The 27,907-nt window shown below is 37.4% G+C and overlaps 3 protein-coding genes across 4 annotated transcripts in view; 2 read left to right on the top strand and 1 right to left on the bottom strand.

The window, feature by feature from the left end:
* Positions 1–7,740, top strand: part of LOC145980447 (MTRF1L release factor glutamine methyltransferase-like) — a 30,978-nt gene extending 23,238 nt beyond the window's left edge. For both annotated transcript variants that reach the window (XM_083113543.1, XM_083113544.1), the window contains exons 5-6: positions 1,710–1,927; positions 6,496–7,740. In XM_083113543.1, coding sequence (XP_082969669.1) covers positions 1,710–1,927; positions 6,496–6,748 — 471 coding nt within the window. In that variant the 3' untranslated portion in view covers positions 6,749–7,740. The remainder of the gene's footprint in view (positions 1–1,709; positions 1,928–6,495) is intronic.
* Positions 7,741–9,209: 1,469 nt separating this feature from the next.
* Positions 9,210–17,330, bottom strand: Prosbeta5 (Proteasome beta5 subunit). The gene is made up of 5 exons (XM_083113450.1): positions 17,162–17,330; positions 12,400–12,550; positions 12,035–12,276; positions 10,947–11,151; positions 9,210–9,427 (listed from the first exon to the last, which is right to left on the bottom strand). Exons 1-5 carry the CDS (start codon positions 17,288–17,290, stop codon positions 9,303–9,305), a joined length of 852 nt encoding a protein of 283 aa, XP_082969576.1. The 5' UTR covers positions 17,291–17,330; the 3' UTR covers positions 9,210–9,302.
* A 450-nt stretch (positions 17,331–17,780) lies between these two features.
* On the top strand, positions 17,781–27,794 carry LOC145980413 (exosome complex component MTR3-like). Its single transcript, XM_083113489.1, has 4 exons — positions 17,781–18,012; positions 18,421–18,674; positions 22,363–22,509; positions 27,290–27,794. The coding sequence occupies exons 1-4, from the start codon at positions 17,862–17,864 to the stop codon at positions 27,626–27,628; spliced, it is 891 nt and encodes a 296-aa protein (XP_082969615.1). The 5' UTR covers positions 17,781–17,861; the 3' UTR covers positions 27,629–27,794.
* The last annotated feature ends 113 nt before the right edge of the window (positions 27,795–27,907 follow it).

Raw genomic sequence — 27,907 nt, 5'->3', positions numbered from 1 at the left:
TGAAGTAACCGAGCTAGGAGATCACAATAATAGTCACTTGTGATTGTGTGACCCTGTGGCAGGTAGTCCAACAGGATGACTCCCTCACAGTCCCAGAAAACTGACAGCATCACGTTAGCGACTTACCTTTGCACTTTTGCCTTTATGGGGGGCGGTGAGGAGCTGAGTTTCCACTGTTTGCTCATCATCTTTGTTTCTGGGTCATAAAGGTAGATCCAGCTTTCATCCATTGTAACCAGTCTGCTGAGAAAATCCTCTTCATCCAGCTCAAAGCAGCCTAACATCTCTAGTGCTGCTTCCTCTCTAGTCCTCTTCTGGAAAGGGGGGAGAAATCGTGGCACCCACTGTGCCGACACTTTATGAAGGTGCAGCTGGTGATGGATGATATTCCAGATGGACCCATAATTAACACCGATTACAGCCATCACACTTTCAATGGTGATGCTCCTGTTTTCCATTATCATCTTCTCCACTTACTCCATCAATGTGTCATCATTTGTGAAGGGCGGTCTCCCTGTCCTAGGGGCATCGGAAATTACCATGTGACCGGTTTGGAACTGCCGTTTCCACTTGAAAACCATCTCATAGGATGGGCTTTCCTCCCCGTACACTACTTTCATCTCATCGTGAATTTGCTTCGCTGCTTTCAACTGGAGATGCAGGAATTTGATGAAGCTCCGTGCCTCAATTTTGTCAATCATGACACCTTCCTTTATTCGCCTGTTAAAAAAGGATAGCAATAAACATCCAAAACAGACAAAAATTTGTGTGCTTAACCTAGAAGGACCATTGTACAATACACATATCCGAGGGGGTTTATAGTTTGTTTCCTTCCAGGTGATTGCACGAACTTTTTGATACGCCCCTCGTACATGTAACAGGGTTGAGACAATACATTTCCGGCATTTTGGTCTTCCATGGGTACTTTTGCAGAATCTAATTATCCTGAAAATTTTGCAAAATTCAAAGTTATGTGCAAAAAACTTGATTTTACGAGTAGTAACATGCTTTCTTAAATACTTTTTTTTGCATATAAAAATGGTGTCATCGCCAAAACTTGAACGTAGATGCCCAACTAAAAATTTAACAACTAGCCATTAAGCCTTCGTATATGTTCATATATCTTATTACTGGAATCTGCCATTGTCATTGGTTTTATGAATAGCTATGATTCATCTACCTTCTCTTTTTTTTTAACTTCCTATAGGCAGTTTCTTTATCAAGATAATAAGCTAGTGTTATGCATCTTCATGAAATGTTTCTCATTGTGTATTGGGCCAACATAATTTTGTACTCTAAAATTAAAATCAAAAGCTGCAATGGCCTAGTTGTTAGGGCATCTGACTGCCACCCAGGAGACCCAGGTTCGATTCCCAGGCTAGGTGATCTTAGGTTGGAATTTTTCTGGCCATGTCCCTGCACAAATTGGCTCTGGCACTCATCCAGCCTCAAATCAATGGGTACCTTTGGGATAAAGGCAGCTGGAGCATGATGCTGATACATCACCTCCAAAATGGGCGAGATCGAGAATGTGTGGGACCCCACCCCCACATCCCCTAAATGTGCTTTCATGGCACGGGGATCTTTACCTTTACTCTAAAATTAAAATCAGTGCATCAAAAGTGCACACCAACAACTTGTTATTACTTATTGTACATGTAGAAAATTAATATTTGTTGGTTGACTTCTGTTCAATTCTTTTGTTTCAGGTGAGATGCACTGCCATAGACCAAAGCAGTGTGGCCTGCAACATAACAAAGCAAAACGCTTCCCTGCACGGAGTATTGGACAGGTTAGAAGTAATCAAAGCCAAACTGACTGCCGAGGGCTTGGAAGGAGTGAGCAGGCGAGAGTTCGATTTGATTGTGAGCAACCCTCCGTACGTTCCTAGGAAGGACATGTTCAATTTACAACCTGAAATCATGATGTAAGTACAACATTTCATCATTCTGTAAGGTTCTGAAAAAAGAACCACATGGTGCCTGAACTGTTACTTTAGTTCTGAACAGATCGTAAAGTACAAGTAGCGATAGAATAGAAGAGAGGAGTAGAATGGGTCTTTATTTAAGGCAGGCATGGTGATAATCCTTTCAGGCCATCTTATCTAACTTCACAGAGATTTACATACTCTTACATGTCTTAACATGTTCAATAGCATGGATTTTCAGAATATTCATGATTCTCATATGAACTCTAAATAAATTTTCTCATAGTTTTCCAGAATCCTCATATTTTTTCAGCATGCTCAATATTCAGTATATTACTATTTTAAATTCAATTTACAATGTCCTCTATTTCTCCTCATAATTATACCATCCTCACCTTTTTTATTATTATTATTAGAGATGGGCAGTGGCGTGGCGTGACTTTTTAAAAAGTGTTACCGGCTATCAGTACGACAATTATGCCTGCTAGACGTTATTACATGCCCCTTCCCCCCACTTTCGGTAAAGAAAACATGTCTTCGAGCTAGATATTTGTTCATTTCGTTCTTGTTTTGCAATCAGCCCAGTGATTTAGCCACAAACACTCCTAGAAAGAACTACCACTCATGAGACGGTTACCACAAAAATCCAATGAATAGTGGTAGACCCTTGTCAATTCTTCATCCCATTCCAGTTCACCTGTTCATTCATCTGTTTTCGTATTTTCTTATATTCTTCCCGTTATTTTTATTTCTGGGATTCGAAGGTAGGATCTATACTTTTGTTCAAGCCTATGAATAGCATCTATTTGTGGCAAATCGCAAAGCAAACTAAAATCACGTTGGAAGTAAAGTGGTCAATGGATGACATTTGTAACGGAACCACTTGACACGACACGCTGTCCTTTGCCAAACTTTCGTGGGAAAGTAAACAGAAATGGGTCCACTCTTTGCACAGAAGACGAGTGTTTGTTGGTCTTTCGCAGCCGAAGTGAGAGAGAAGTGTTTGACATGGGCAAGCGCCGCTGCCCTCTCCCATCTCACATGGCCGTTTAATAGGATATCGCAGTAGATACATACTGCGTCAATGAAAAGTGACCACAAGCGTATTTGGCTACCACACCTCCGACGTCTCTCGCAGGACGTAACCGACACCTAGATATTAGCTATTATAGACCCTACACCAACATTGGATTGAGTTGGTGTTTTAAGTCCACTTTATGCACAGTAAGGCTAATCGGGACTGGGCCTACAGTTTAAAGTGGGGTCCGAACCACGATGTGCCTCTACCAGGTATCGAACCTGGGAACAATTGATTACAAGGCGACGACGGCACCACTGCCTACACTAACATTTTCGCGATTCAACATAATGAGATGCAATACTATACGAAGGCACAGTTCTAATTCCTTTATTCAATATAATTATTTATTTCATTATCTTCATTAATCATAATGTCATATAATATGTTATTCCTTATAGCCAAGTTTGTTAAATAAATTCTAATATTGGGTTCCGCTGCAGGACCGGAACATTTTTTCTCGCACAATTTAAATTCGGTCCAAGTTGCGAATTGTTTCATTGATAAAGGTTCCTGGACCGTATTTAAATTGTTCCTTAAAAATGGTTCCTGGACCTTATTTAAATTGGTGCGGGAAAAAAGGTTCCTGGGCGGAATTGAAATTCTTTCGTAAAAAAGGTTCCTGGGGACCGAATCCGGAAAAAATGTTCCTGTACCGTATTTAAATTGATCCGGAAAAAGGTTCCTGGACCGTATTTAAAGTCATCCGGAAAGAAAGTTCCTGGACCGAATTGAAATACTGTAACGATAATGGTATAAGATTGATTACTTTTGCAACCTCAAAGAATTTAATTGTGAAAAGTACCACTTTTAAACATAAAGATATCCATAAATAACCTGGTCTTCTCCAGATGGTAAAACTCATAATCAGATAGATCATATTCTCATTGATAAGAGAAGGCATACTAGTATAATTGACGTTCGTACACATAGAGGTGCTGACTGTGCCAGTGACCATTATTTAGTAACTGCTAAATTAAGAGAAAGACTCTCAGTGATAAATCATAAGCAACAAAATCTAAAAGTTCTAAAATTTGATACAGGAAAGTTTACTGATGAAAGAATTAAGAAAGATTACCAAATTAAACTGTCAAATAGATTTTATGTTTTGCAGGATTTAAATGATGATGAAAATATAAATGAAACAGACGTAAATAAGAATTGGGAGCACATACGTAATGCAATAGAATCAGCAGCTAAAGAAAGTATAGGATACCATAAACCGAGAAAAAGTAAGCCATGGTTTGATAATGAATGTCATAATCTAATAGAAATAAGAAATCAGGCTAGACTTAGGTGGTTAAATAACTCTGAGGATACAAATCTAAACAATTATAATAGAATAAAGCGAGAAGTTAACCGCACGTTTAGAAGTAAAAAAAGAAATTACTTGAAAAGCAAAATTAACGAAATTGAAACAAACACCAAAAATAAAAATATCAGAGATTTATATAAAGGTGTAAATGAGTTTAGAAAGGGGTGGCAACCTAAAGTAAACTTGATAAAAGATAAAGACGGTGATTTTCTAGCTGACCCAAGTGATATTCTAAATAGATGGAAGAACTACTTTAATGACCTTTTAAGTGTCCATGTAGGAGATAAATCAGAAGTAAATGAAGTCTACACAGCAGAACCTTTAGTTCCAGAACCTAACTTGACTGAAGTTAAGATGCTATTAAAAGGCTAAAGAATAACAAAGCACCTGGCATTGATTTAATACCAGCTGAGTTAATTAAATATGGTGGAAATTCATTAACATGTCAAATTCATAAATTGATTTCTTTAATATGGAATAAAGAAGAAATCCCTCAACAGTGGAAAGAATCCATAATTGTTCCTGTGTTTAAAAAGGTGATAAAATGAACTGCAATAATTACCGTGGCATTTCTCTACTCTCAACAACATACAAAATATTGTCTAACATTCTTTTAACAAGACTAACACCATATGCTAATGAAATTATAGGTGATTATCAATGTGGATTTAAACGTAACAGATCAACTACGGATCAAATTTTTCACATTAGACAGACACTTGAAAAAAAGTGGGAATATAATCAAAATATCCATCAGCTATTCATTGATTTCAAAAAAGCATATGATTCGGTCAAAAGCGATAAATTATATAATATATTAGTAGAGTTTGGAATACCTAAGAAGCTTGTTAGTATGATAAAAATATGCACCAGTGAAACAGAAAGTAGAATTTGTGTGGGTAGTAATATGTCTGACAAATTTACAATTCATGGTGGGTTAAAACAAGGAGATGCATTATCTCCATTGCTCTTTAATTTTGCCTTAGAATATGCTGTTAGGAAGGTAAAAGAAACTAAAGGACTAAAATTAAATGGTGTGACTCAATTGTTAGCATATGCAGATGATGTAGACTTACTGGGGGATGATGTGAATACAATTAAGAATAATGCTAAAATATTTTTCAAAACTGCTAAAGAGATAGGTTTGGAAGTTAACAAAGAGAAAACTAAATATATGCTTACAGGCCGAAACCAAGTGTTAGGTAATAATCAAAATCTAATTATTGATAACAACTTGTTTGAACCAGTTTCCAAATTCAAATACTTAGGAGTAATATTAACAAATGAAAATCATATTAAAGAGGAAATAAAAAGTAGGCTTAATTCAGGAAATGCATGTTACTTCTCTCTTCATAAACTTTTGTCTTCTCGTTTAATATCTAAGAAACTAAAAGTTAAAATATACAAAACAGTAATTTTGCCTGTAGTATTATATGGATGTGAAACTTGGTCCCTTACATTGAAAGAGGAACATAAATTGAGAGTATTTGAAAATAAGATCCTTAGGAAAATATTTGGACCTAAAAGGGATGAGGAGACAGGTGAGTAGAGAAGGTTACATAGATCTATTATATAGATCTTTGCTCAAGATAGGGAAAGATGGAAGGCCTGTGTTGCTGCAGCCATGAACCTTCGGGTTTAAGAAGGCTAGAGAGTTAGTTAGTTAGTAGTTATTCCAGTTCACCTGCTGGAACACCTGGAAAGGAATGCTCCAGATAAAAAACATTCTAATAATCTTGTGTCTGGAGGGGAGTGATTTATATATATATATTCCTGTCTTGTACCTTATTTCATTTGTGTTTGGTACAGTGTCTGAAGAAGACCTTGCTAGAAGGTTTAAACGTAATGTTTAGTTTATGTTTTGAAATAAAATGAATTCTGCCTTGGTCAGCGTATTTAGTTTTTGATTAACATAAATATAACCATATGAGTATATTATTTTATTTTGAGTGTGGCACTCCTTTACTGCTGTGATGTGTGGAAGACAGTGCCACATATATCTCACACCCAATGATACCCAACTGGTGCTCTTGTATTAGATTTCCTAACCCTCTAATCTAGCCATTCCCACAGCTATCATTGCTTCCCGTAGCGTGCCTATAACCAGTACCTTTCCATTTATTGGCCTCTGTAAGAGATTGTTGACATTAAATGTCACATTCTTTGTACTTGTAGATATGAAGACCTTCGGGCATTGGATGGAGGGGCCGATGGTCTCGGTGTGATAAAACCTTTGCTGAAGTTGGCTTCAGAATGGTTGGTCAAGCACGGGAAAATACTTTTGGAAGTGGATCCATCTCATCCACAATTGCTATGCGAGTGGTTGAGGAGTGAGCCAGCTCTACAATTGCAGCTTGTGCAATCTCTGAAAGATTTCAGTGGAAAGGAACGCTTCGTCGAAATTCACAAAGTGGATGTAGCAAGGTAGCATTTGAAGTGGCCAGGTATTTAACACGTTGTAAGGTATGGACAGGCGAGATGGAAATTGTATCCCTCTAAAATCAATTGTCTGCGATGACCTGAGCTACAAGTTGTGCTCATACCCTTGCCAAGTATGGTATGAAGGAGCTAAGAAGTAGTGGTCAGCATCATGCTCTCTACCTTTTTGTGCTAGGCACTCAGCTGTGTGTAGGCTGAACTAGAGAGTAAACACCTTAATTATAAATGTACCAATAATAATGCCATGGAATTCTTTAAAAATTTAAAAAATAATGGAAAAACAAAAGAGGTTCAAGAAAAGTTAAACTTATTTTCATTCAAGCACAAAGATTTCTAGTTTTCCCTTGGCATTAATTTTTTTGTTCAAAATTCCATGATATTATTATTGGTTTAACCCTGGTTTCTTTACAGATGTACACCCAACAGCGAAAGAAACAGTAGGCGAATTGTCCATCACCATTTTCATAAAAAGTAATTAAAATAGCCATGGACAATTTGCCTACCATTATCTTTGCTGTTGACTGTATAGTGGGATGCATGAGTATTGCTTGACAAATTGTCCATGGCTATTTTCATTAATTTTTCTCTTGCATTAATGCATTTTTCGTACACTGTGCAGAGGTGGTTTATAATACTGTTTCAATTTTTGAAGCGCTCAGTGCTTAAAACAATAGAGAATAAACATAGTGATGGACAACTTGCTTGGTAATACTTATGCATCTCTCTACAATATATACATATTGCACACTGCTGGCTAAGCTTCAATCTTTTCATTAGCATCTGGAAAAATCTGAATTTTCAAATCAGTTCTTGCATAAATATAACTTGTATGCTACAGATTTGGCAGAATGTATGAAATCGATAGGCAAATAAATTTAATTTTTCATGATTTTACACTGTATTATTATATATATTTATGTAAGAAATTAGGAAGATTTGTTTTGCCAACATGAATGGGAAAGCCTGAATATCTGTAAACACTTTTTTAGTTTCAATCCTGAAAATGCAAAACATGTCATGTTCTTTAACCTTTTGGAGCCCAATGCCATTTTCACATGTAACCAACCCCCTTGATGCCAGAGCCGATTTTGAGCAAAATGCAGAGTATCAATTAAATGAGTGTAGATCGGAGGCTAATTGTCCTAGAGAGATGAGTGATATATTGTTGTACGCGAAGTGAACCAGAGATTCAGACTATATAAAATTTATGCAAATTCGGCATATATGTGGTAGGGGGGGAGAACTGAAAATTCCAAATTTTCGAGAAAAAATGGGAATTCCCCTCCCTCCAAGAAAAAAGTACATGACAGTGTCGACATGCACATGGAAATGATCGCTGACATGTAAGGAACACAAAAATATTTGCATTATTATCGTATGACCAATGTAACGCAAGTTGTATCCTTAAAAGGAATGGTCAGTACGCCACTGATTCAAGCTTCAAGCTTCAAAATGTAGCTGTACCTTGAAATGACTAGCTCAGAGGCTAATTGGCCTAGAGAGATGAATGATATACCGTTATATGTGGAATGAATCACAGATTCACACGATATAAAATTTATGCACATTCGGCATATATATGAAGGGGAAATCCCCCCAAAAATCATTATTTTTTTTTACATTATTAAGACAGTTTCAACAACCCCTCTTCCCCCTCCCCTGCTTGCTCCCACACGGAAAACATTTCCTTTTGACCTCAGGTACCGATATACAAACTTCCTTCCAATGCAGTTTCCAGGAGTGAAGGAAACGCATTGCTTTTAAACAACAAAGCCGGCCGGCCTTCCTTTGTCGGAAAAAAATTTCCCTTGGAAAAAGACTCAAAAAAGAAGTCTCGTCTCCTTTTCTCGCCATTTTCATGAAAAGAAAAAACGTGCAACAATCATTTCTGATAAATACATCTGGTAACAACAATATGAAAAAAGAAAATTAAATTCTAGCCAAAAATAGCGAAGTTATAATGTAAAAACTACAACCTTGACAGAGCATCTCGATCAAGACGATCGGGCTCCTAAAGGTTAATAGAGTTTGAATAGTGCACAAAAAGTTCATTTCAGGATTAAATTATATCAATTATAAGTGTGTTCAACTGTATAAATGTTACTGCAAATCATCATAAGAGAACCAGAGGAATATAAACTCCAGAAATGCAGTTTTCACTTGTTTAAATAATTTCCTCTGAAGAGCTCTCTTTGGGGTCAGCAACATGTCTCCACTTCTAATCCTTAGTAGTAAGGTGGACGGACGTTCCTCTGGTTCTCACACGATGAAAAGTACTACTCTGCTTTAACAGTTTTCATGTTTCAAAATTGTAGATAGTGTTTGGAGTTATATATACAAGAACAAGACACTTGGTGAAGGGATATATGGGATCTTTGCCAAAACTTTAGACGTTTGTCCATAACACAACTTATTCTATGATGGGTATACGGACAAGGAAAAACATATGATGTAATTGAAAAATGTTTAATTCAAATAAAAATCATCCGCATAAACACTGCTTTCTGAATAATACAAACGAACTGAAACAAGAACAAAAGAGCCTAAGCCTGGGGTCCTGCAGCACCACCTTGTGGTTGGGGCAGCTTCTCGTCGAGGAACTTGTAGTGCAGATCCATGCAATCATCTTCGCTGATTTTCTCCCAGCCGGTGCTCTTCATGTGATACACTGCAAAGACAAAAAAATTTAATGGCTGTTCCCTCCAAAAACATGACTGAAATTGGGATATATATTTGTGCCAAACCTAAATAGCATGGAACAAGTGATAGCTGTCTGAAAGATCCAAACAGCAGTTTTGCAGTATGGTATTTTTGAAAGTGCAAATTAAATGAGCAACATGACCACAGCATGAAACACGCATCACTGCAGGTGTGACGACTTGACTTCTGCACTTGTTTATGTTTGAAACCATGGGAAGTCCAAAATCAGTCAAGGTCCAGTCAAGCCGTAACTAAAAGACACCGAAATTTGGATGCAATTCAAATCAGCACTTTTTACAGCTTAATTCAAATCTATTTCAACTCCTAACAAGCACGAAGGATTACATGTCTTTGTAGAAACTCCACGCTTTTACAAGTGGTAGAAATGCAACAGTGCACACTAAAGCCATTTAAAAGGCCTCAAGTATAAACATATATATACAAAAATATCGTAAAACAACAGGTTTTAAAATGTACCAATGTAGCTTGTAGGCCATAGTTTGGGTGGCCATCTAAATAAATGAGTAAAACTGGCTTTTTTCTTGTACTAACAAAATGGGAGAAGAACGTGGAATGCTATAAACCAGGGTTTGCAACCCACCTGGGTTTTTTTTGGGTTTAATTGGGTTTTGTCGAGCTTTTATAGATAAAATATATAATTCTTTGCCCGGCACACCAACTAGCAGACCACACAACAAACTGCTAAACCATAGTAATGTTTATTTTTTATCCTTTATTCTGTTATGATTTCCTGGTTACTTCTGTGGATAGTAAGTTTGTATGTTTGAATTCATATTAGCAGATGCTATCAATAATGGATACATTATGACTTTTGTCAGAAGCATCAAGAGATCAATTGCAGGTGTGTACTATTAACTTCAGTCACAAGCATAATAAAATAGCGATAGTATACATAGTATTCCCCAATAGTATATCGAAAGAAACTGACTTCAGATCTGAGTTCAGTGACTTTTTAGTTCATATGGCGACTGAAAGCAACGTATTTTCATTTGCGTAGCTTTCTTCATTTAACAATTCACACTAGCGCCTCAACGATAGTATTTACAGAGAAACTGACTTCAAATCTGAGTTCAGTGACTTTTATTTACAGCTTAATATAGGCCTATGTAATTTCTTAATGAAGATTAAACGTTTGTATTGATGTACTGAGCTCTGATATTTCGTTCTACTTCATTTCAATATTAGAAGTGTTGTGCATTTTAGATAGCAAAATTAATCTAATCTCGAGTTATAATGACAGTCGTGATCGCATTCTAAGAATCTAAAATGCAATCTTCATTAGTATACGCCTCTATGGCGTTCTTTCATTTCAGAAATCACTGAAATACCAATGTTAATGAAAAAACCCACTGGGTTTTAAAATGTTTTTTTTCAAGTGGGCCCAACCCGAACTTCGCTAACCCTGCTATAAACTTCATTAGCTCCACTAGTAAGGATAGCAATATCCTAGGATATTGTCTACTAACCTCGGACGATACCACCACTGTATGCATCACGGTGAGTTGCATGGCAGATGGACCTTCGCCCCAGGTCATAAGCTGCTTCATCGGTCATGTCCCAGCTGTACCCTGAATCTAGGACTCCAAATGCATAGACAGAGCCAGACCCAACAGAAAATACATTCCCTTTGGTGCGAGTACCTTCGCTATCGACGTAATACAATCCAGGACCCTGAAATAAGGAAACATACATGAACGTACCATTCTTACGAAGTTCATTTACAAACCCCATTACCATGCAGTTTTTACATAGAGGCAGGATTTATTTAGTCATGTGTAAATTAGGTCTGAAAACTAGAATTTTCTGATCTTGCATATATGTTGCTTCATATCCTCCAAAATGCAACAGTTTGCAGCCATTTCTAAAATATTTAGATTTTTATCATTTTCAGATATATGAATGGAAAATATCATAAGGAAATTGGCATATGTATTCGTGAAACTGTTTAATTATTTTAAATTTTCTTTCCATATTACAACTGAAATCATAAATAATTGTCTACATTTTAAACAGATGTCAATGGTCAATTTGAAATCTGTAAAAGAGTACATAAATATAGGGAGAAAATATGAGCTGCCTTCATTCATTTTTTAAAACAAAGAAGTAGGTCTTATTCATAATATAATTCCTATGACTGGCTTCATTAACAATCTGATCTAAAACACTCAGCTGTCTAACAAAGGTTCGAAATAATCTACACAGTTATTTTTAGTGGTTTTTATTTCTATTATATCTGCAACATTTCATCCTGGTTTCCCGGAACTTTTTCAAGCTACACCAAGATAAATATACAACACAACCTCACATAGCTAGTCACTTTACACTTCTAAGCCATGTGAGGTTGTGTTGTGTGTGTATATATCTCTTGGTGTAGCTTGAAAAAGTTCTGGGAAACCAGGACGAAATGTCACAGGTAAAATAAAATGAAAACCACTAAAATAAGTGTTAGATTATTTTGCATCCACGAAAAGTGGTTATGTGAACCTTTAAGAACCTAACAAAGGTTTAAAGTTCTTTCACAAATATAAAAAAATGGACAATAATAGTCACTTACCCTCTTGTCCCACCCAGCAATCATTATTCCCATTGAAAGACCCATGCCTTTATAGTTGTACACCATATTGGCCATTAGTTTAGATGCAGCTGCAACTGAGATCCGCTCACGATTGCGGAGTTCATACATACGGCACTGCTTTGCAAGCACCCGATCCCAATAAACACAGTCAGCAGCTCCTCCTGCTAGAGTTCCCAACAAATAGTCATTGATTTCGACAATTTTCTTCATTGTTTGTGATCCTGCAAGCAAAAAAGTGAAGAATGAGAAAAATTCATGGAACTTTCTGCTTAGCTTAGAAATAACTACACGTCACACTAGTAACATTTAATTTCTATAAAATGTAATTTTTAACAATTACTTACCAATGAACTGACCACCAGTTGCTCGAGAATCCACAGCCAATACAACACCACCATTATACTTGAAGCCTAATGTGGTGGTTCCATGATCAAAGTGAATCTTGAACTCCTTGTTGCAACCATCAGATGAGAAACCTTTCAGAGCTTCTGCTGGCTGCAAAAGAGAAAACACAATTTCAATGAAGCCCACGTTCTAGTCTTACTTACATACTGTTACTACATTTTTTTTTCTCTACATGAAAGATTAAATCAGTGTCTGTGTTACACCCCATCACATGAAGATGCAAAATTCATGCATTACTTGTGAGACATTAACAGAGATTGGCGTAGTAATCCTGTCAGCTTGGATGAGTGTGTGGCCATTTGGGAGGGGGAAAATAGTGTTGATGGTAAGTTAGACAGACAAATGCGAAAATCAGAATATTGTCACAGAAAAACGGTACAAGTCTATGAACATGTTTTCTTGAAACAAAAGCTGTAAGGTAAGGAACTTCAGAGCAATTTTACAATACCGGACACTTCCCCAATTTCGTTCATATTTCGCATACTCAATAATTTAGGGCTCCTAATCACGAATCTGCAGTTAAAATTTGGCGCTCAAGTGTCAAATTTGCAAAAAAAGGGGGTCTGTGATCACAACCGACAACGCACAATTGCTCATTATTTACAGCAAGATTTTGAGTTTCCAATACTTAAAAAATGAAATATATATTCCTGATATTACTATGACCCCAAATTTTAACAATGTTTGCCTAACCTAACCTTACCGTGAATGGTTTGTGGGGCTATGCGTGAATGGTTCGTGGGGCTACCGGAGCATCGTTCTAGGGGTTTAAGGCTAATTGTGACCAGGCACCGTCAAAAAATGTCAGTTTCGTAGCACTTGAGCAACAAATTTTAACTACACAATCATGATCAAGTGTCCTAAATTATTGAGTATACAAAATATGAACGAATGCCCCATATTATTAATATGTACCCAACTGAAAGTGACTAAAAAATAGCCTTTTTCAAAGCAAAACTTACAAAAGAAAGGACTTTACTTCCTACCTTTGGTAAACGTTCGGCATATCGGAGAGACATTAAAATCAGATATTTTTGTGTTTCGACTGGTTCGTACTTACCAATTGTGTATTGCGGAACATAGTTCAAGGTGCCATTCTGCTTTTTACACAAAAACAAAGACAATTTTTCATATACAGAGTGATTTTTTTGATCCCTTTCTTCGCTTCTGTAACACACATTATGGTGGGCACATTTTGACTTAAGTTCTGGGTATGCAGTGTTTCCAACCTTCTTCACTGAAAAATACCTACAATCGTGTTAGTCACGTGTGGAAATTTTACATTATGCACGGGTAGCTGCCGGATATCCCCACGAACCATTTCCGATAAGGTTAGGTTTGGTTAGGCAAGCATAGTTAAAAAAAGGGGGGGGTTGGAAACACTGAGAGGGGGTTACGTCATCAAACGTATGGAGCTTCCAGTTCACGTAGGAAAGCAATGGAAATTTTGAGTCTGTGAGATATTTATGTTGCAAAATACATGATTTCCCGGTCAAATAGATTCCACGATGAAAGAAAATACCTCGACGAATGTTATAAACCTTACAGAAACTCATTTCCGTAAGTAGTTTCTTGTGTAAAAATGAAGAAATGTGTCTCCGATATACCGAACTTTTACCCTACCTTCAAAGATGCCATCTTCCTCACCACACAGATTACTGAACAAGTGAACGCTCTCAACGTCACATCTTCATATCATCAAACATAGTTTCCATGCTTGTATACGGAGAACGATCGCTGAAATTGAAAAGCTTATTTTACAATTTCTACACGTCACCCCCACATGTTAACCTCAGATACTTCATCGGAACTATGTATTTCGTGAGTATAAGAAGTAGGATAGAAATTACGGATGCGTCCCATACTGTAAAATTTTAACGGAACTTCAAACATGAGAGATGATAACCCAAATTATAATGAGACAAGCATATGCATTGTTAAGCTAATAACTAGGGCTCGGATAATTATGCATTTTGAATATGCAAATGCATATATAAGGATTTTTAACTAAAAATGCATATTTGTATGAAAATAAGTTAATGTGCATATTTTTGTACCCACAAGCAAAACCGAGCACACACTGTATTTTTCTTCTCCTCACTTTTCTTCTTGTTATCTTTGCTCAGTTTTTCTTTTCCTTTTTCCTGGATTGTATGAAATGTAGCAAGATCGTCTTGCCTGAAAGATTCCATTCGTCGATTAGAAAACAAAGGGTCACAACTTCAAACAACCATCAACATTATAGAAGACTTTAAAAGAGGTCCTCGCCCAGGTTGAAGATCCTGTGTATGTATAGAAATTGGATGTAGTATTGAAAAAGAACAGTGGGTATGCAACAATGGTGAAAGTTTGGCAAATTCTGCATACAAATGGACAACGTGTGGATGATCTGGAAATTGATGCGTCAAACTTTGTTGCCTTAAAATGCAGTCCACTTGTATCTTGCGAAGTGGAACGTGTGTTTTCTGAATATACGACTATTGGGTAAGAGTGTGATCTCCGCTGAACGGTTTCTTCATTTTTACAGAAGAAACTACTTACGGAAATGAGTTTCTGTAGCATTCTGAAAGTTCGTGGAGGTATTTTCTTCCATCGTGGAATCTATTCGACCGGGAATTCATGTATTTTTGAAGATATCTCTCCGACGCACAATGACCGTTGCTTCCTCTACGTGGGCTGGATGTACCGTAAGTTTCATCACGTAACCCCCTATCAGTGTTTCCAACCACGCCGTTGTTTTGCAAGATGTGAAGGTGAATTTTTTTTCTTTTTCAAAGCTGTATCACATTGTTTTACGACCAAAATTTTAACTATGCTTGCCTGACTTAACCAAACCTAACCTTGCTGGAAATGGTTCGTGGGACTATCCGTAAATGGTTTTTGAGGCTATTCAGGTATTTTTTGGTTACGAAGGTTGGAAACACTGCATACCCACATGATCCACGACGCGACTCAAGCTGTACCCTCCATATTGTGTGCGAAAAAACGAAGAACAATAATTACTGTTAACGTGAAAATTGAAATTATTTTCGTGAAAAAAGCAAAATGCCACCTTAAAGAATATTTCGCAATGCGGAATAGGTAAGTACGAATGTTAGAAGTGATGAAATAAATGAGTGAGAGGTGTTCGGTGGAGATTGCACTAAGAAGAGAGGGAATTGCAAGTTCGAAAATTTGAGACATCATGTGGTTATCAAATGCAATCATGAACTTGATCTGTAATGTATTGTGTTTCATTTACCTCAGAACCATATTAATTGAAAAAAAAAATGTGTAGCGAATCAGCATTCAGAATAATGCATATTCATTGCCGGGTATGTATCTTTCATAGTTTGTAATATACAGCATTTATAAATTAAACGGGTTTGTAAAGTGCATTTTTTAGTGCATATTTTGTGTTTGGTAATACTTCCGTATAGTGGAGACGGATTTCTTATTTTTCACAAAGAATGTACTTACGAAAATCATTTTCTGTAGCGTTGTTGTGGTTCGGGAATGTAGTTTTAATCCTTTTCAACGCCAATTCATGTTTTCTTATGGGAAAATATCTCTCCGACACGGAATTACTATTGCTGCCATTTGCTTTCTGCACGTGAACACTATGTTCCGTGTTTTAGATGACGTAACACCCAATAAGTGTTGCAAACCATGCCGTGTTTTCGCAAGAAGCTGACTTTTGTAGGATGCGTCGTGAAGTTTTTTAACTATGTTTGCCTAACCTAACCTTACCGGAAATGGTTTGTGGGGCTAACAATGTATTAGTCTAATTTCCAATCCACCCACCAAATTAGGTATTTTTCGGTGAATAAGGTTGAAACACTGCATTCACACTCCAAATCGACAAAACACTGCCACATTGCGCGATGAACCAGTGCGCTATCGCCATTTTGCGTGTTAGAGAACCGAGAAAAGGAAGAACAGTAAGTACTCGTAAATGTAAGAAATAGAGGTACTAATTTACTATTCCACAAACAGATTTCTTCATTTTTACACAAGAAACTACTTGTGTTGCGTCGATTTCACGGTGTCCAACCACGCCATTGTTTTCCGAAAAGATAACGTGTCGTGGATGCATGGCGAAATTCATACCGGGTGTGGAAGATCCACTGGATTTTGTAATTGGGTACTTGAAAAACGGGTAGCCCCAAAAACCATTCACGCATAGCCCTACGAAACATTTCCGGCAAGGTTAGGTTAGGCAAGCATAGTTAAAATTTTGTTCGTAACATAATGGGAAGCAGCTTCTAAAAAAAATTCACTTGAGTATTTTTTGGGTTAGGAAGGTTGGAAACACTGTATCGACAAAGCATGACGCGCGATGATCTGCGAGGGTGTAGTACGCACCATACTGCTTCTTACGGCAACGAAACATCGCAAATCAAGAAGTACTCGTAATGTGTAATATTGAGATTAGTTTAATCAAAAAAACGTGAATACACCTTCAAGAATGTTCCGCGAAGCAGATAGGTAAGTACGAATGTTAAAAGTGACGAAACGAAGAAGTTACGTGTGTTTGTGGAATAGTAAATTTTTACTGAAATGGGACATTACTTCCGTTAGAAATTCATTATTACACCTAAAGAATTGTACGTTAGCAATGTAAAAAAGTGCGAAATAAATGATTTGTAGGTGTCTTCACAAACTCGATGACAAAGCAACATCTAAAAAAGATATATATTTCAAATACATGTAGGTACTTACATTAGAAAATGGTGGCCTTGCCAATTGGTTATTATTATCAAAGTTTCCACAGTAGAGATCTAAATCGTCTGTACGAAAATCATTATTATTCCTAAAATTTGACAAACCACAAAGTTGTTCAAGAGCCATGATAGCAGCAGTTTGGTGACTTCCAATGGTACCAGATTCGGCCGGCAACAAATAATTTTTACTTCCGTTTCAAAGAGAAGTAAACTGTCCATGAACGTATGATGGTTCTTCTATCGAAGTAGTTTCATTTTCCAAAGACCTTTATTGCATAAATGATAAATTAGTTGTATCACTGTTATAGGAGGAACGCAGAAAATGCATTCACCTTGCCTTTTAAAACCCACTGCCAATAAATTGTTTCTGATCATGGTCGACTTATATAAACTGAATAGCTAAAGTTGACAATGGGTTACTTCCATTAATCCCCTACGGTAAACCACAGCAATGTAATTTTTGTTAACAATTTATATGTAATATGATTTTCGTATACTCTATATATGTATTGTTATTTTTATATATGCTTTTTAGTTTCTTTGTATTAATATTTACAAGCTAATTATGAAAATTTTGTCTTGGTGCTTCGGTGATTGTCAATTCTCCGGAACAATGGTTTCGTCCGTTTCGTGATCCTTCTGATGGAAGAAGCAAAGCATGGCACTGTTTTGTATAGGAATGTAGAAAAAAGGGAAAAATGCCAACAGATACTCGACGTATACAAGGGCCTGAAAGCTCTACTGCTTATCAATTGTATGTGAAGAAACAAGCAAAGGAAAGCAAGAATGAACTTCTTACAAAAGGCAATCGCCAGGATGGAAGAACTAATTCTGAACCACGGTCAATGTGTAAGATAGAAGTAAATTCTTCGTTTTCTTTTCATTTTTAGCCGTTATATTTAAATGAACCGCTTTCAATTGTAAGGTAATTTTATAGAATCATGTGCAGCATTGCACTAAGTACTTATAAAATTTCGGAAATGCACAAGTTTGAGGGAAAGTGCTCTTCTTTCGAGTATGTATGTCTTTGCCTGATCATTGTTTTGTTTTCAAAAAACGTATGGAATAAGAGAGTTATCGGGTAAGCACGTCGAATCGACGAAAGTACTTCGAGATGGCAGATTTTTACTTGCATAAGCCATACTTTGGGATCAAATATCTCTGTTATTTGTGTTTGGTGGCTGACGAACTAATCACCATTATGCCACCTTCTCAAGCAGTACCATAAATGAATGTTCATCTCATTGTATCTTTTAGATTTGGAAACTGGTGTGGTGAGCCAAGCAAAAGGTTCTGCTTATGTGGAGTTGAATGACACCAAAGTTTTGTGTTCAGTCTACAATCCGAGGGAGATGCCAAGGAAAGCCGAGTATAGCACAAATGGCGAGATATATTGCGAGTTTAAATTTGCTCCCTTCTCTTGCAAGAAGAGAAGAAGCCACATGACAGACGCTGAGGAGAGAGATTATGGTGTGATACTGCGAAGAGCTTTGGAACCTGCAGTGTGTCTGGTAAGTGAGGACTGATAAGAGGATGCTGTTAATACCTAACCTTTATCTCTAATTTCCAAGTACATGTCATATGAATGGTGTTTTTGTTTTTCTGAAATGAAATTTGTGGAATGTTTCTCTATGCTTGTTTCACATTGTGCCTAGAAATCATTTACTGTTGTCTAACTGGCCTGGTGCAGTGGCACACAAATGCAAGGGCCAGGAATAGAGCTCTTAGCATTTAGTTTTGGTGTTTGTTGCAGGCTGGGTGTGCCCCACACCAGATTACTGTCTAACTGCAAAATAAAATGTAAGCAATGGTATCTTGTGTCGAGGGTCTCAAGAGTGACAGACAACACTGATTTGATGACATTTCCAAGTACTGCAAAATGAAAAACCATTGAGACAGAGTGAAAAAAATATGGAGCATTTCTTTCAGCCATAAAGCAAGGGTGTATACCAAATTTCATCGAAATCTGAATTGATGGGTGTCAAGATCATAGTTTTTGCATTGATTTGATGTGGAATGACCCCCTACGGACCATACACGGATAGCCTTACAAACCTTTTCTGATAAGGTTATGTTAGGTTTGGTTATGTTAGGCAAGCATAGTATATATAAAAAAAATAAGGTGGTTGAACCACTAACAGGGGATTTGTCATCAAACATTCACAGCATTTTGTTGTCGTAGGGCAAGCAAATGGAAGCAATGGTAATTGTGCGTCGATGAGCTATTTCTCTTGAAAAATACATGATTTCCCGGTCACATATATTCCGCGATGAAAGAAAATACCTCGACGAACGTTGTAAAGCTTGAAGAAACTCATTTCCGTAAGTAGTTTCTTGTGTAAAATTGAAGATATGTGTCTCCGATGTATGAAACTGTTACCCTGCAAATCATTTAGGGCCAGATGTAGTTTTAAAATGTGGGTTAATGGTTTTGCAGAATTAAATTCTGTTTTCTGTATTCCATATTTTTATTATTGTTATGAAATCATCATTCCACTACAACATGATACATGAGCAAGTGAGGCAGGTTTGGTTGTGTTTCCTTAGCATTTTCTTCTCATATGCAAACAACAATCTATATTCATGTTGAGGGGAATAAACAATGCGGTTGATAATATAAGACATAAGCGAGTTACTAAAGATATATTCGCAAAATTTACTTGTAAATGTTCTATTAATTTCGGTGCCCTCTCACCATCCACTTGGGAACTCGATGCTTTACTGTAAGGTTGACTTCCATTTCCGGTTGTTTCCTCGACTACCGCTGGTGTAGCCATTTCGTCTGCTGCGCGTGATGGGTTTGAGCTGTTGTAATAGCGGGAGCCAAACATGATGAGCCTGACCGCTGTTGATATTCAGCTCGTGCGGAAAGTGCATAATTGGATGTGTCTCTTTGATTTTGGTGTTGATTAGGGTGTGCCTAACTGAAACTTTTTGGATCCTGTGTTTATTGAACTTGAGGTGCCTTGCTATAGATCGACCACAAGGAAAAAAACCTTGGGACGAAAAGTCCCCGTGCAGCTTTCCCTTCTTCCCTTCACCTCGGGCCATAAGGAAGCATGGTCCACTCTCCCCCTCCCCTTCTCGCGGGAGAACGGTGCACAGGGGTCGCGGGTCTGCGCAGGTTGTTTTGCTTGTGGTTCCACTATAGTCTGGTAGTGGGTTGGGATTTTTTGCGTCCGGTAAGTAAGTTTCGGGGATATATCTTTAGTAACTCGCTTACGTCTTATATAACAATCTATATTTAAGCCAAAGAAGTAACAGTCCCATTCAGGGAGGCAGGCAACTTCAAGTCATCTTGCACATTTAGCATCCGGCGATTCAGCTGAGACAATCTTAAGCCGGAAGTTAGTAGTGACGTGTTTCCTCTCAGATATATATCTTGCAGTTGTCTGGCTTGCCGAACACGGCAATCATTTCCCCTCAAATATGCTTGAATGAGTAAGTTAAATGTGCAGCGTTTCTGGAGTTCTATTTTTTTCTTTTACATGTATACAGCACTTTCAATATGCATCTTAAAAGCTACAAATACTTATTCTGCAAACTTGAAACTTTAATTACCACTCATTTCCCTTTATTTTCTCTCTAATAAGTATGATTGGTAAATTTTAGGAAGGTAAAGACTACAAACAAGATACATTGAATGGAACGAATTGAATTGTTTGCATGGCCTTACCTTGTTCAACCTATTAATGTAGATTGAATTTGGTTATTTTATGCCCTATTTCTGCCTAATTGTGACAATGATGACAAGTGTGGCTGGGTTTCTAACCTGCAACCCCTGGTGTTGAAGCTTTCTGTGATAACCACTCTGTCACTAAGTTTGCCTACAGCGCCTTGAATAACATAGTGTGGAAAACGACCCAAGAAACTGGTTCCTGAGACGGATGACAACATAGATGGCAGTCTATGCTGCTGCTAATTTTCTTATGAAACTTAGTTAGTTTTTGGAATATATTGTGTAGAAAATTGTTTGTCTTGAAAGGCAGTACGGGAATTGATGGAAACAGTTGTATTTGTGGAGTGATTTGCGGTCACGAAATGGCATTAATTTGGAAAGAAAAGTAAAATTAATAAATTAATAGCATGCGGCACACAAGAAGAAACATCGCATTATGATTCCGGACGTCAGGTGTTGGATTGTGTACTAGAGTTTATTTTTCTATGTTGTTAGAATATAAATAGTATCCTGAGAGATATTTCATACCGAGCCGACAAACCACAAGTGTTGCTTGGAAGTGAGAAGTCCGTAATCAATTCAGCCTTTCAAACTGTAGGGCTCCCAGCTCTGACTGCACCATTTCCTCAAGAAGATTTTACACCAAAGCAACATGGGTCCTTTGGTCCGAGCAACTTTCATACCGAAGTGGCACGTGACATATGTCGCTTGGAAAAGAGCCAATCCAGAGCAACATTTCACATCGTAGCGGCATGATGGGCAGCACAGGCCAGCGTTCGGTTGGTGAAATTCTCAAGCGATAAGTGTTGGTTGGGTGTGCAATCTCCCTAAAGCATGTGCGAACAACAAACCACGGCAACATGTTGCAAGCCATTGTAGAAAAGGCCCAGTTTGAGGGACACAAGCAACAAAGGGACACGTGTGGCTTATCGTGTTGCCAAGATCTAATGTCCTAAAGATTGAAATTTATCTCTATTGTACTCCATATTACCGCAGCCACATATTGTGTATGCTTATTTTACAGTTGGCATGCAGTAAGCACAATTGTGGGTCCCAACATGGGCAAGGGTGATCTGCGTGTGTCTCCTCATCAATTTCATCATATCATCACTCATCCTTATATTTGTGATTAGTTAAAAAGTGGCAGAAATGGAAGAAAAGAAACCAAATCAGTCAATTACAGTTCAGGGGATGTAGTATTTTGTAATTAGGCACACAATTGGAGATCTTGGGTTGAAAAAGATGTTTCAAAAACTTTTGTATTTTTGCATGATCATATTTTTTTTATTTATTTATTTATTTATTCTAACCATGCTGCATGAAGAGTATGTGGGTCCTGATGTCACCAAAGTTTGTAAAGAAGGACTCTTGTAAAATGCAGTATGTAATGTCTTCTTTTGTTTTTAGAATAAAACTGGTAGAAACAGTAGAACAACATTAAAAAAAATGTAAATCTTCTCCAAATGTTGGAACTGGAAAGCACATGTGCCACTCTAAATTGTAACTTTTCTTCTTTTCAGCATGAATTCCCAAATTTCCAAGTTGATGTGTATGTGCTGGTCCTTGAAAATGATGGGGGAGCCTTGGCTGCTGCCATCACATGTGCTGGATTAGCAGTGGCCGACGCAAGCATTCCCATGTTTGACCTTGTCATAGGAGCTTCAATGGTAAATTGCAACATTTATACGAGGGCTGGGACATAAGTCATGGCAGCTATATTTGTTCTCAAACTTAAATGGTGGTACCACAATATGATTGTATGTCCTGGAGAACATGTAGATTGCGGACACGTCATCGTGATGAATGCTTATTGTACAGAGGGCAGTGGTAAATCATTGTTGAGTCAACCACTGTGCCATGGCATAACAAAATATTCGTTCTTCAGGGAAGAAATGCCACAGGGAGCTGGTGAAATCTGTAGGGAATATTGTCCTACTGTAGTATGCACCTCTTTTGATGCTGGAAAACTTGTATAGTGTCAGACTGTAAGCACATGTGCCATGATGTTCTCTTTCAGGATGTTTGGTTAGCTTCTGTATCCTATACCTGGTACACATGATCTGACCTGTTCATACATTCCACAATACCATACACTGCTCCCTTCCATTTACATGTCTCGGATATTCATGCTGGTACTGCATTCTCGTGGAAAAATAATAGAAGTGCTGACTTATGTCCCAACCCTCGTACTTGAGCCATTATACTTCACTTAATCAAGCTGGGTTTCCACTAACCTGGAGAGTCAGGGAAATTTGGTGATTTTTTTCACTTGCCTCCATGGGTGTCGGGAGGGGTGAGGTCAGTGGCCCCCCACCGGGAAATTGACATCGTTCATTTAAAGATACAAGAAAACCAAAAGCTTGTTACTCTTGTTGTTAAGAACAGAAATAAAGTTCATTTAGTTAGTATTTGGCATTGGATTGACAACATTGAGTGAAAAATACAGGAACAACATTATATTCTACCATTTCATTCAAAGAACATATGGTTTCGCAGTTTTCAAAACTCTAATAATTGCAGTTGTAGGCGAGAGGTCACACAACAAACTTTATGAAAAAAAATCCCTAACATTTAAAGTCCTTTCTTCAACAAGTGCAAAAGTTAATATCAAAATGCATGTCAGATACTATCTGCATAAAATGCAAAAGAAAAAATGGAAAATAGTTGTGCTGGTATTGACGCATTTGGTGGATCGAGTGTCCCCATTAACATAATAATTATAATAAAATTTGTTTTTATTAGTTTATAATATTTATTATTGTATAATGACATTTATAGCTGTGGTAATAGTACCTAGTTATTTTTTCTACTATTCAACTTTTATCATTTGCCCGAGCCCCTCTGCAAACATTTCTGGCGATGCCCATGCTTGCCTCATTAATGCCCTTTTGCGCCAACGTCAATTTATTCGCGAGTAAGGGTAAACTCAGAGTTAACCCACGAATCTGCTGATTATCTGTTGCACCAACGGAAATGCCGGGTAAGCTGGGAGTTTGGTTTGAGTTGCTGTTTTAAGTCCACTTTATGCACAGTAAGGCTAACCGGGACTGGACCTACAGTTTAAAGTGGGATCCGAACCACTTGTGCCTCCACCGGGTATCGAACCCGGGACCCCTTGAGTAAGCTGGGAGTAAAAGGAGGGTAAACTTTACCCTCCGAGATCGGTGAGTAAAAGCGGAGTTAACCCACGTGCAGCAGAGTAATGGCTGCCATCCGCAACCGGCAATGTATCGCTTCAGAATTTCAAAACTAAATAAATGTTAAATAGGAAGTCAGATTCAAACTGTGCATCTCAAATGTGAGAAATATATAGTAAGTTACTATGTATATACTTTGGGAGATGTTTACTGTACATATTCTGCAGTACATAGTTTGCAAAATTGCCCATGCAATACAAGCATAAACATACTCCCAAAAACCCATAGTGATGTAAACATTAGCAAAACGGTCATGAACGCTATGTGGAAATAGATGCCTACATATAAAAATCTATTACAAACATAACTCTAACACTGCTTACTATGATTGCAAGCTACACTAATACTATATCAACATTTATTCATGTAAATATGTTTCCCCCCCCCCCCCCATCTTTATTCCATGCTTGAAATTTCCGTATGCCTGTTGCTTGTCACTGTTTAGGATACCAATGTCCAAGTACTGTTACTTCTGTCCTTTCCTTGTTTCCTTCCACACCATGTGTACAAGCCCGCCAACCACGCCTTCTCGAAAAGAGTAACCAATCATGCACTTCCATCTGTATGACGTTTAGGCACTTGCTTTGAGGCTAGCTTCTCTCCTAGGGTAAATCCAGAGTTTCGTGACTTGCTAAGTCCATGGCAGCTTACACGTTGGTGCAACAGAAGATGATCGTTACTCGAGGATTACCCTGACCCACGTATCTTTTTACTCCCGAGTTATTACAACGTTGGTGCAAACAGGCATGGGATGCTAATAAGGCCACAGTCCATTTTTTTTCTTCAACAGGCTTGTTGGTTGTATCTATTTTGAGCAAAAAATATTGTCACGGTGTTCCTGAACCCAGGAGTAGAAAATGATAGTAATGTCAGTATAAGTTCATTTTTAATCTTGAAATATATATACAGGGTCTCACAAAACTTTTTCAACAACGCTTGGGTGCTGGTAGATATCATAAAAACAAGTAACTTTTCCCTTTAAAGTTTACCTCGAAAGCGCTTAGTTTCTGCGCTATAAGCGCTTAAAATCTATCCTGTACATATGCAACCCAACACAGCAAACTCTTGCTGTGCCATAACTACCAGGGGTGCGTGGCAGGGTTGCCACTAGCGTTCCTCGTTAAGAGAGACGACTTGAAAAGAACAACTTGGAAGTCTTGCCTGAGCAAAATCCAAAACATTAATGGTACTTGCGATGTAAGAAGCATTGACAGTATTCATGAACTGACCAAGACAAATAATGGGCAGACTGAAATTCAAGATTACTCATTCTAAAATTTCTTCATAATTGATTGATTGATTTGGTTTATTTTAATTTGCCTTTCTGCCACCTTTAACTAATCGCGAAGATGAGGATGATATGATGAAATAACAAATGACACCAATGTCTAGGCCAGAATTTAAACCCGAGACACCTTGCACCGTAGCGAGCTGTGCTAACCACATCACCACAGAGTGTTTCGTGTATCATGCAATATCACCAATTGCAAGGGACACGTGACATAGGGGAAATCCACGAAATGTACAAAATGAAAACATGCTTAGTATAAAAATGGAAACATGGTAAAATAATGAAAGTATGTCTTATCTTTGTAAAATTATAGCTTGGTATTCAGTTTTTTAAAAAGAAAAACTCTGTGGCTATGTTAGATGTCAGATAATTTTTTGTTGATAGAATCCATGTTTCACTTTTAAAATACTAATTTATTGATAGGCTGTAATTATTTTTTTCAGTAATTAGTCAGTGGTTAATTTTTTTTATATTTTGGTCTATTAAATCAGTAATTTGGCACCTTTGACTATTTTCCACCCCCTGTTAACCCCTACAAATCCCAGATTAATAAACAGCTCCCGAAAACTATTCCCCAGAGATGCTCATGAAACTACCTGCTGGCTTCGACATGACACTCGAGTACGTAAGCTGGCTGTCTACATGGTACTTTCAAAAACTGACCAGAAAATGGGAAATTCTCTCCCTTGAAGCTTTGAAATTTCGAGATTTTAAAAAAGTACTTTCATCTGCAGGGAATCTTCTACTGCCACATAGCTCAGTACTGTAGCAAGCAATGTCAAAAACTGAGTTCCGAAAAGGAACTACACTGCATTATTTGGACAAGACAGCTAAACACTAAGAAATAAATGCGTTCAAATGTTGATCAACTGTACCCATTGAGAATTATGTCAAATTTGTTTTTAAGTGATTAATTTTGATGTTTTATGTAACATAAAATGTGTTTCAGTGTGCAGAAACCACAAATAACCGAGAAATTTTATTCCAAACTATGGCCCACGTAAGTAAAAACTCCTAACTTCTGAGGGCTTGCACTGTTGTTTTTTTGTAAGAACTAATTGTATGTACACTCATGTAGTGAAAAAACAAGTGCAAATGATAAACTCCAACAAACTTATTAGCACTCCTAACCTAACAGAAATGTCAGTATTGATTTACTTTATTCTACAGTGCATTTTAAATTAAATAGTTAATGTTTATCATAAATTTATTGACTTTTGTCATTTATATTTTGTGTTTATGAAGCACCAGGCAATGTCTTATCTTATGTTGTTTTGGATTGTCATCTTGGGTGCTATATTCACTTGTGTGAAGCCTTCAAGCTGGGCTGCTTCGGGCTAAGATACTTTACCTGACAATAGCACGTCTCCACCAGCTAAAAAAACAACAGAAATCAATTGAACAACATAATCTTCATTAAACATGCAAAATTTTTAGCGGGCGTACAGGGGGTCAATGGTATCCATGATGTAAGCGTTACAAGAAAATATATAATGGATTTCATATGAAATGAGGAAGTAAATTAGCAGTGTGAACCATTAAAACAACTGTAACATTAACATGGGAATATTTTTTTTAAGAAATGGAGAAATGCCTGGAATATGACATAAAATTAATAAGTTCTAACAAACGTAGTACATGAAGTAACTTGAACTGATATCTGTGGCAGAGTGGTTAGCACAGCATGCATGACACAGGGGTTCCCTCGTTTGAATCCTGGCCTAGGCATGGATGTTTTTTGAGAGTGTCGCTTCATCACTTGAAGCATATCGCTCAACCTCATCATCGAGATTAGCCAAAAGTAACAAAAATTAAATGAAGCAACTTATTGCAGAAATATTGCTGAAATCACTGCTTAAATATCACCTTAAGATGTTGACTATAATTGACGAGGTACTCTTCTGTCCTTAAAAAATGCAATGATACCAGATTCCAAGGATTGTATCTTTCTGATTTCAGGCGATACATAAAGACACTACACTGGTCGATCCTTCAGCATCAGAAGAGACCTATTGCAACCTTGCACCACCATCAAAGGAATCTTCAAAGCATGGCTCAATTACACTCGGTTACCTTCCGTCATTGGAGCAGATCTCGGAGATCGTTCAGCAGGGACAGATGCCCATAGAGACAGTGGCAGACAGTGTGAAGGTGCTGACCGACATCTGCCAACAGACATATCCACTAGTGCAAAGATGTTTACTGACATCTGTGAGAAGGGCACTGAAGGTGAAAAAGAAAAATGCAAAATGGACTGCAGAGAAGAAGAAAAATGTAAAAGAGAAGTCGTCAAAATAACTGTTCAGTGCTTTTTTATATACTTTGGGAGCCCAATGTATTTTTAAGTACCTTTTGTGCATTTTGTATGTACAGCAGTTGTATTATGTGAAGTATCAAACATTGAAACGTGAGATAATATATACATGAAATATAATGCAAGTGCAAATATATTTTAGTGGGTAATTATGAAGGTTGCAACCTCTTTTTCTCGCAAGTTATTCTATTTGTACTTGTATGAAATAGCATAAAGACAGATACATTTTTAACATTCATGTGGGGTTATCTTTTTTAGTAATT

This window comes from Lepisma saccharinum, chromosome 27, assembly GCF_977018435.1.
Source record: "Lepisma saccharinum chromosome 27, izLepSacc3.1, whole genome shotgun sequence".
NCBI classification, from domain to species: domain Eukaryota; kingdom Metazoa; phylum Arthropoda; class Insecta; order Zygentoma; family Lepismatidae; genus Lepisma; species Lepisma saccharinum.
The sequence above is the reverse complement of the archived record's forward strand: the minus strand, read 5'-3'. Positions and strand labels throughout refer to the sequence as shown.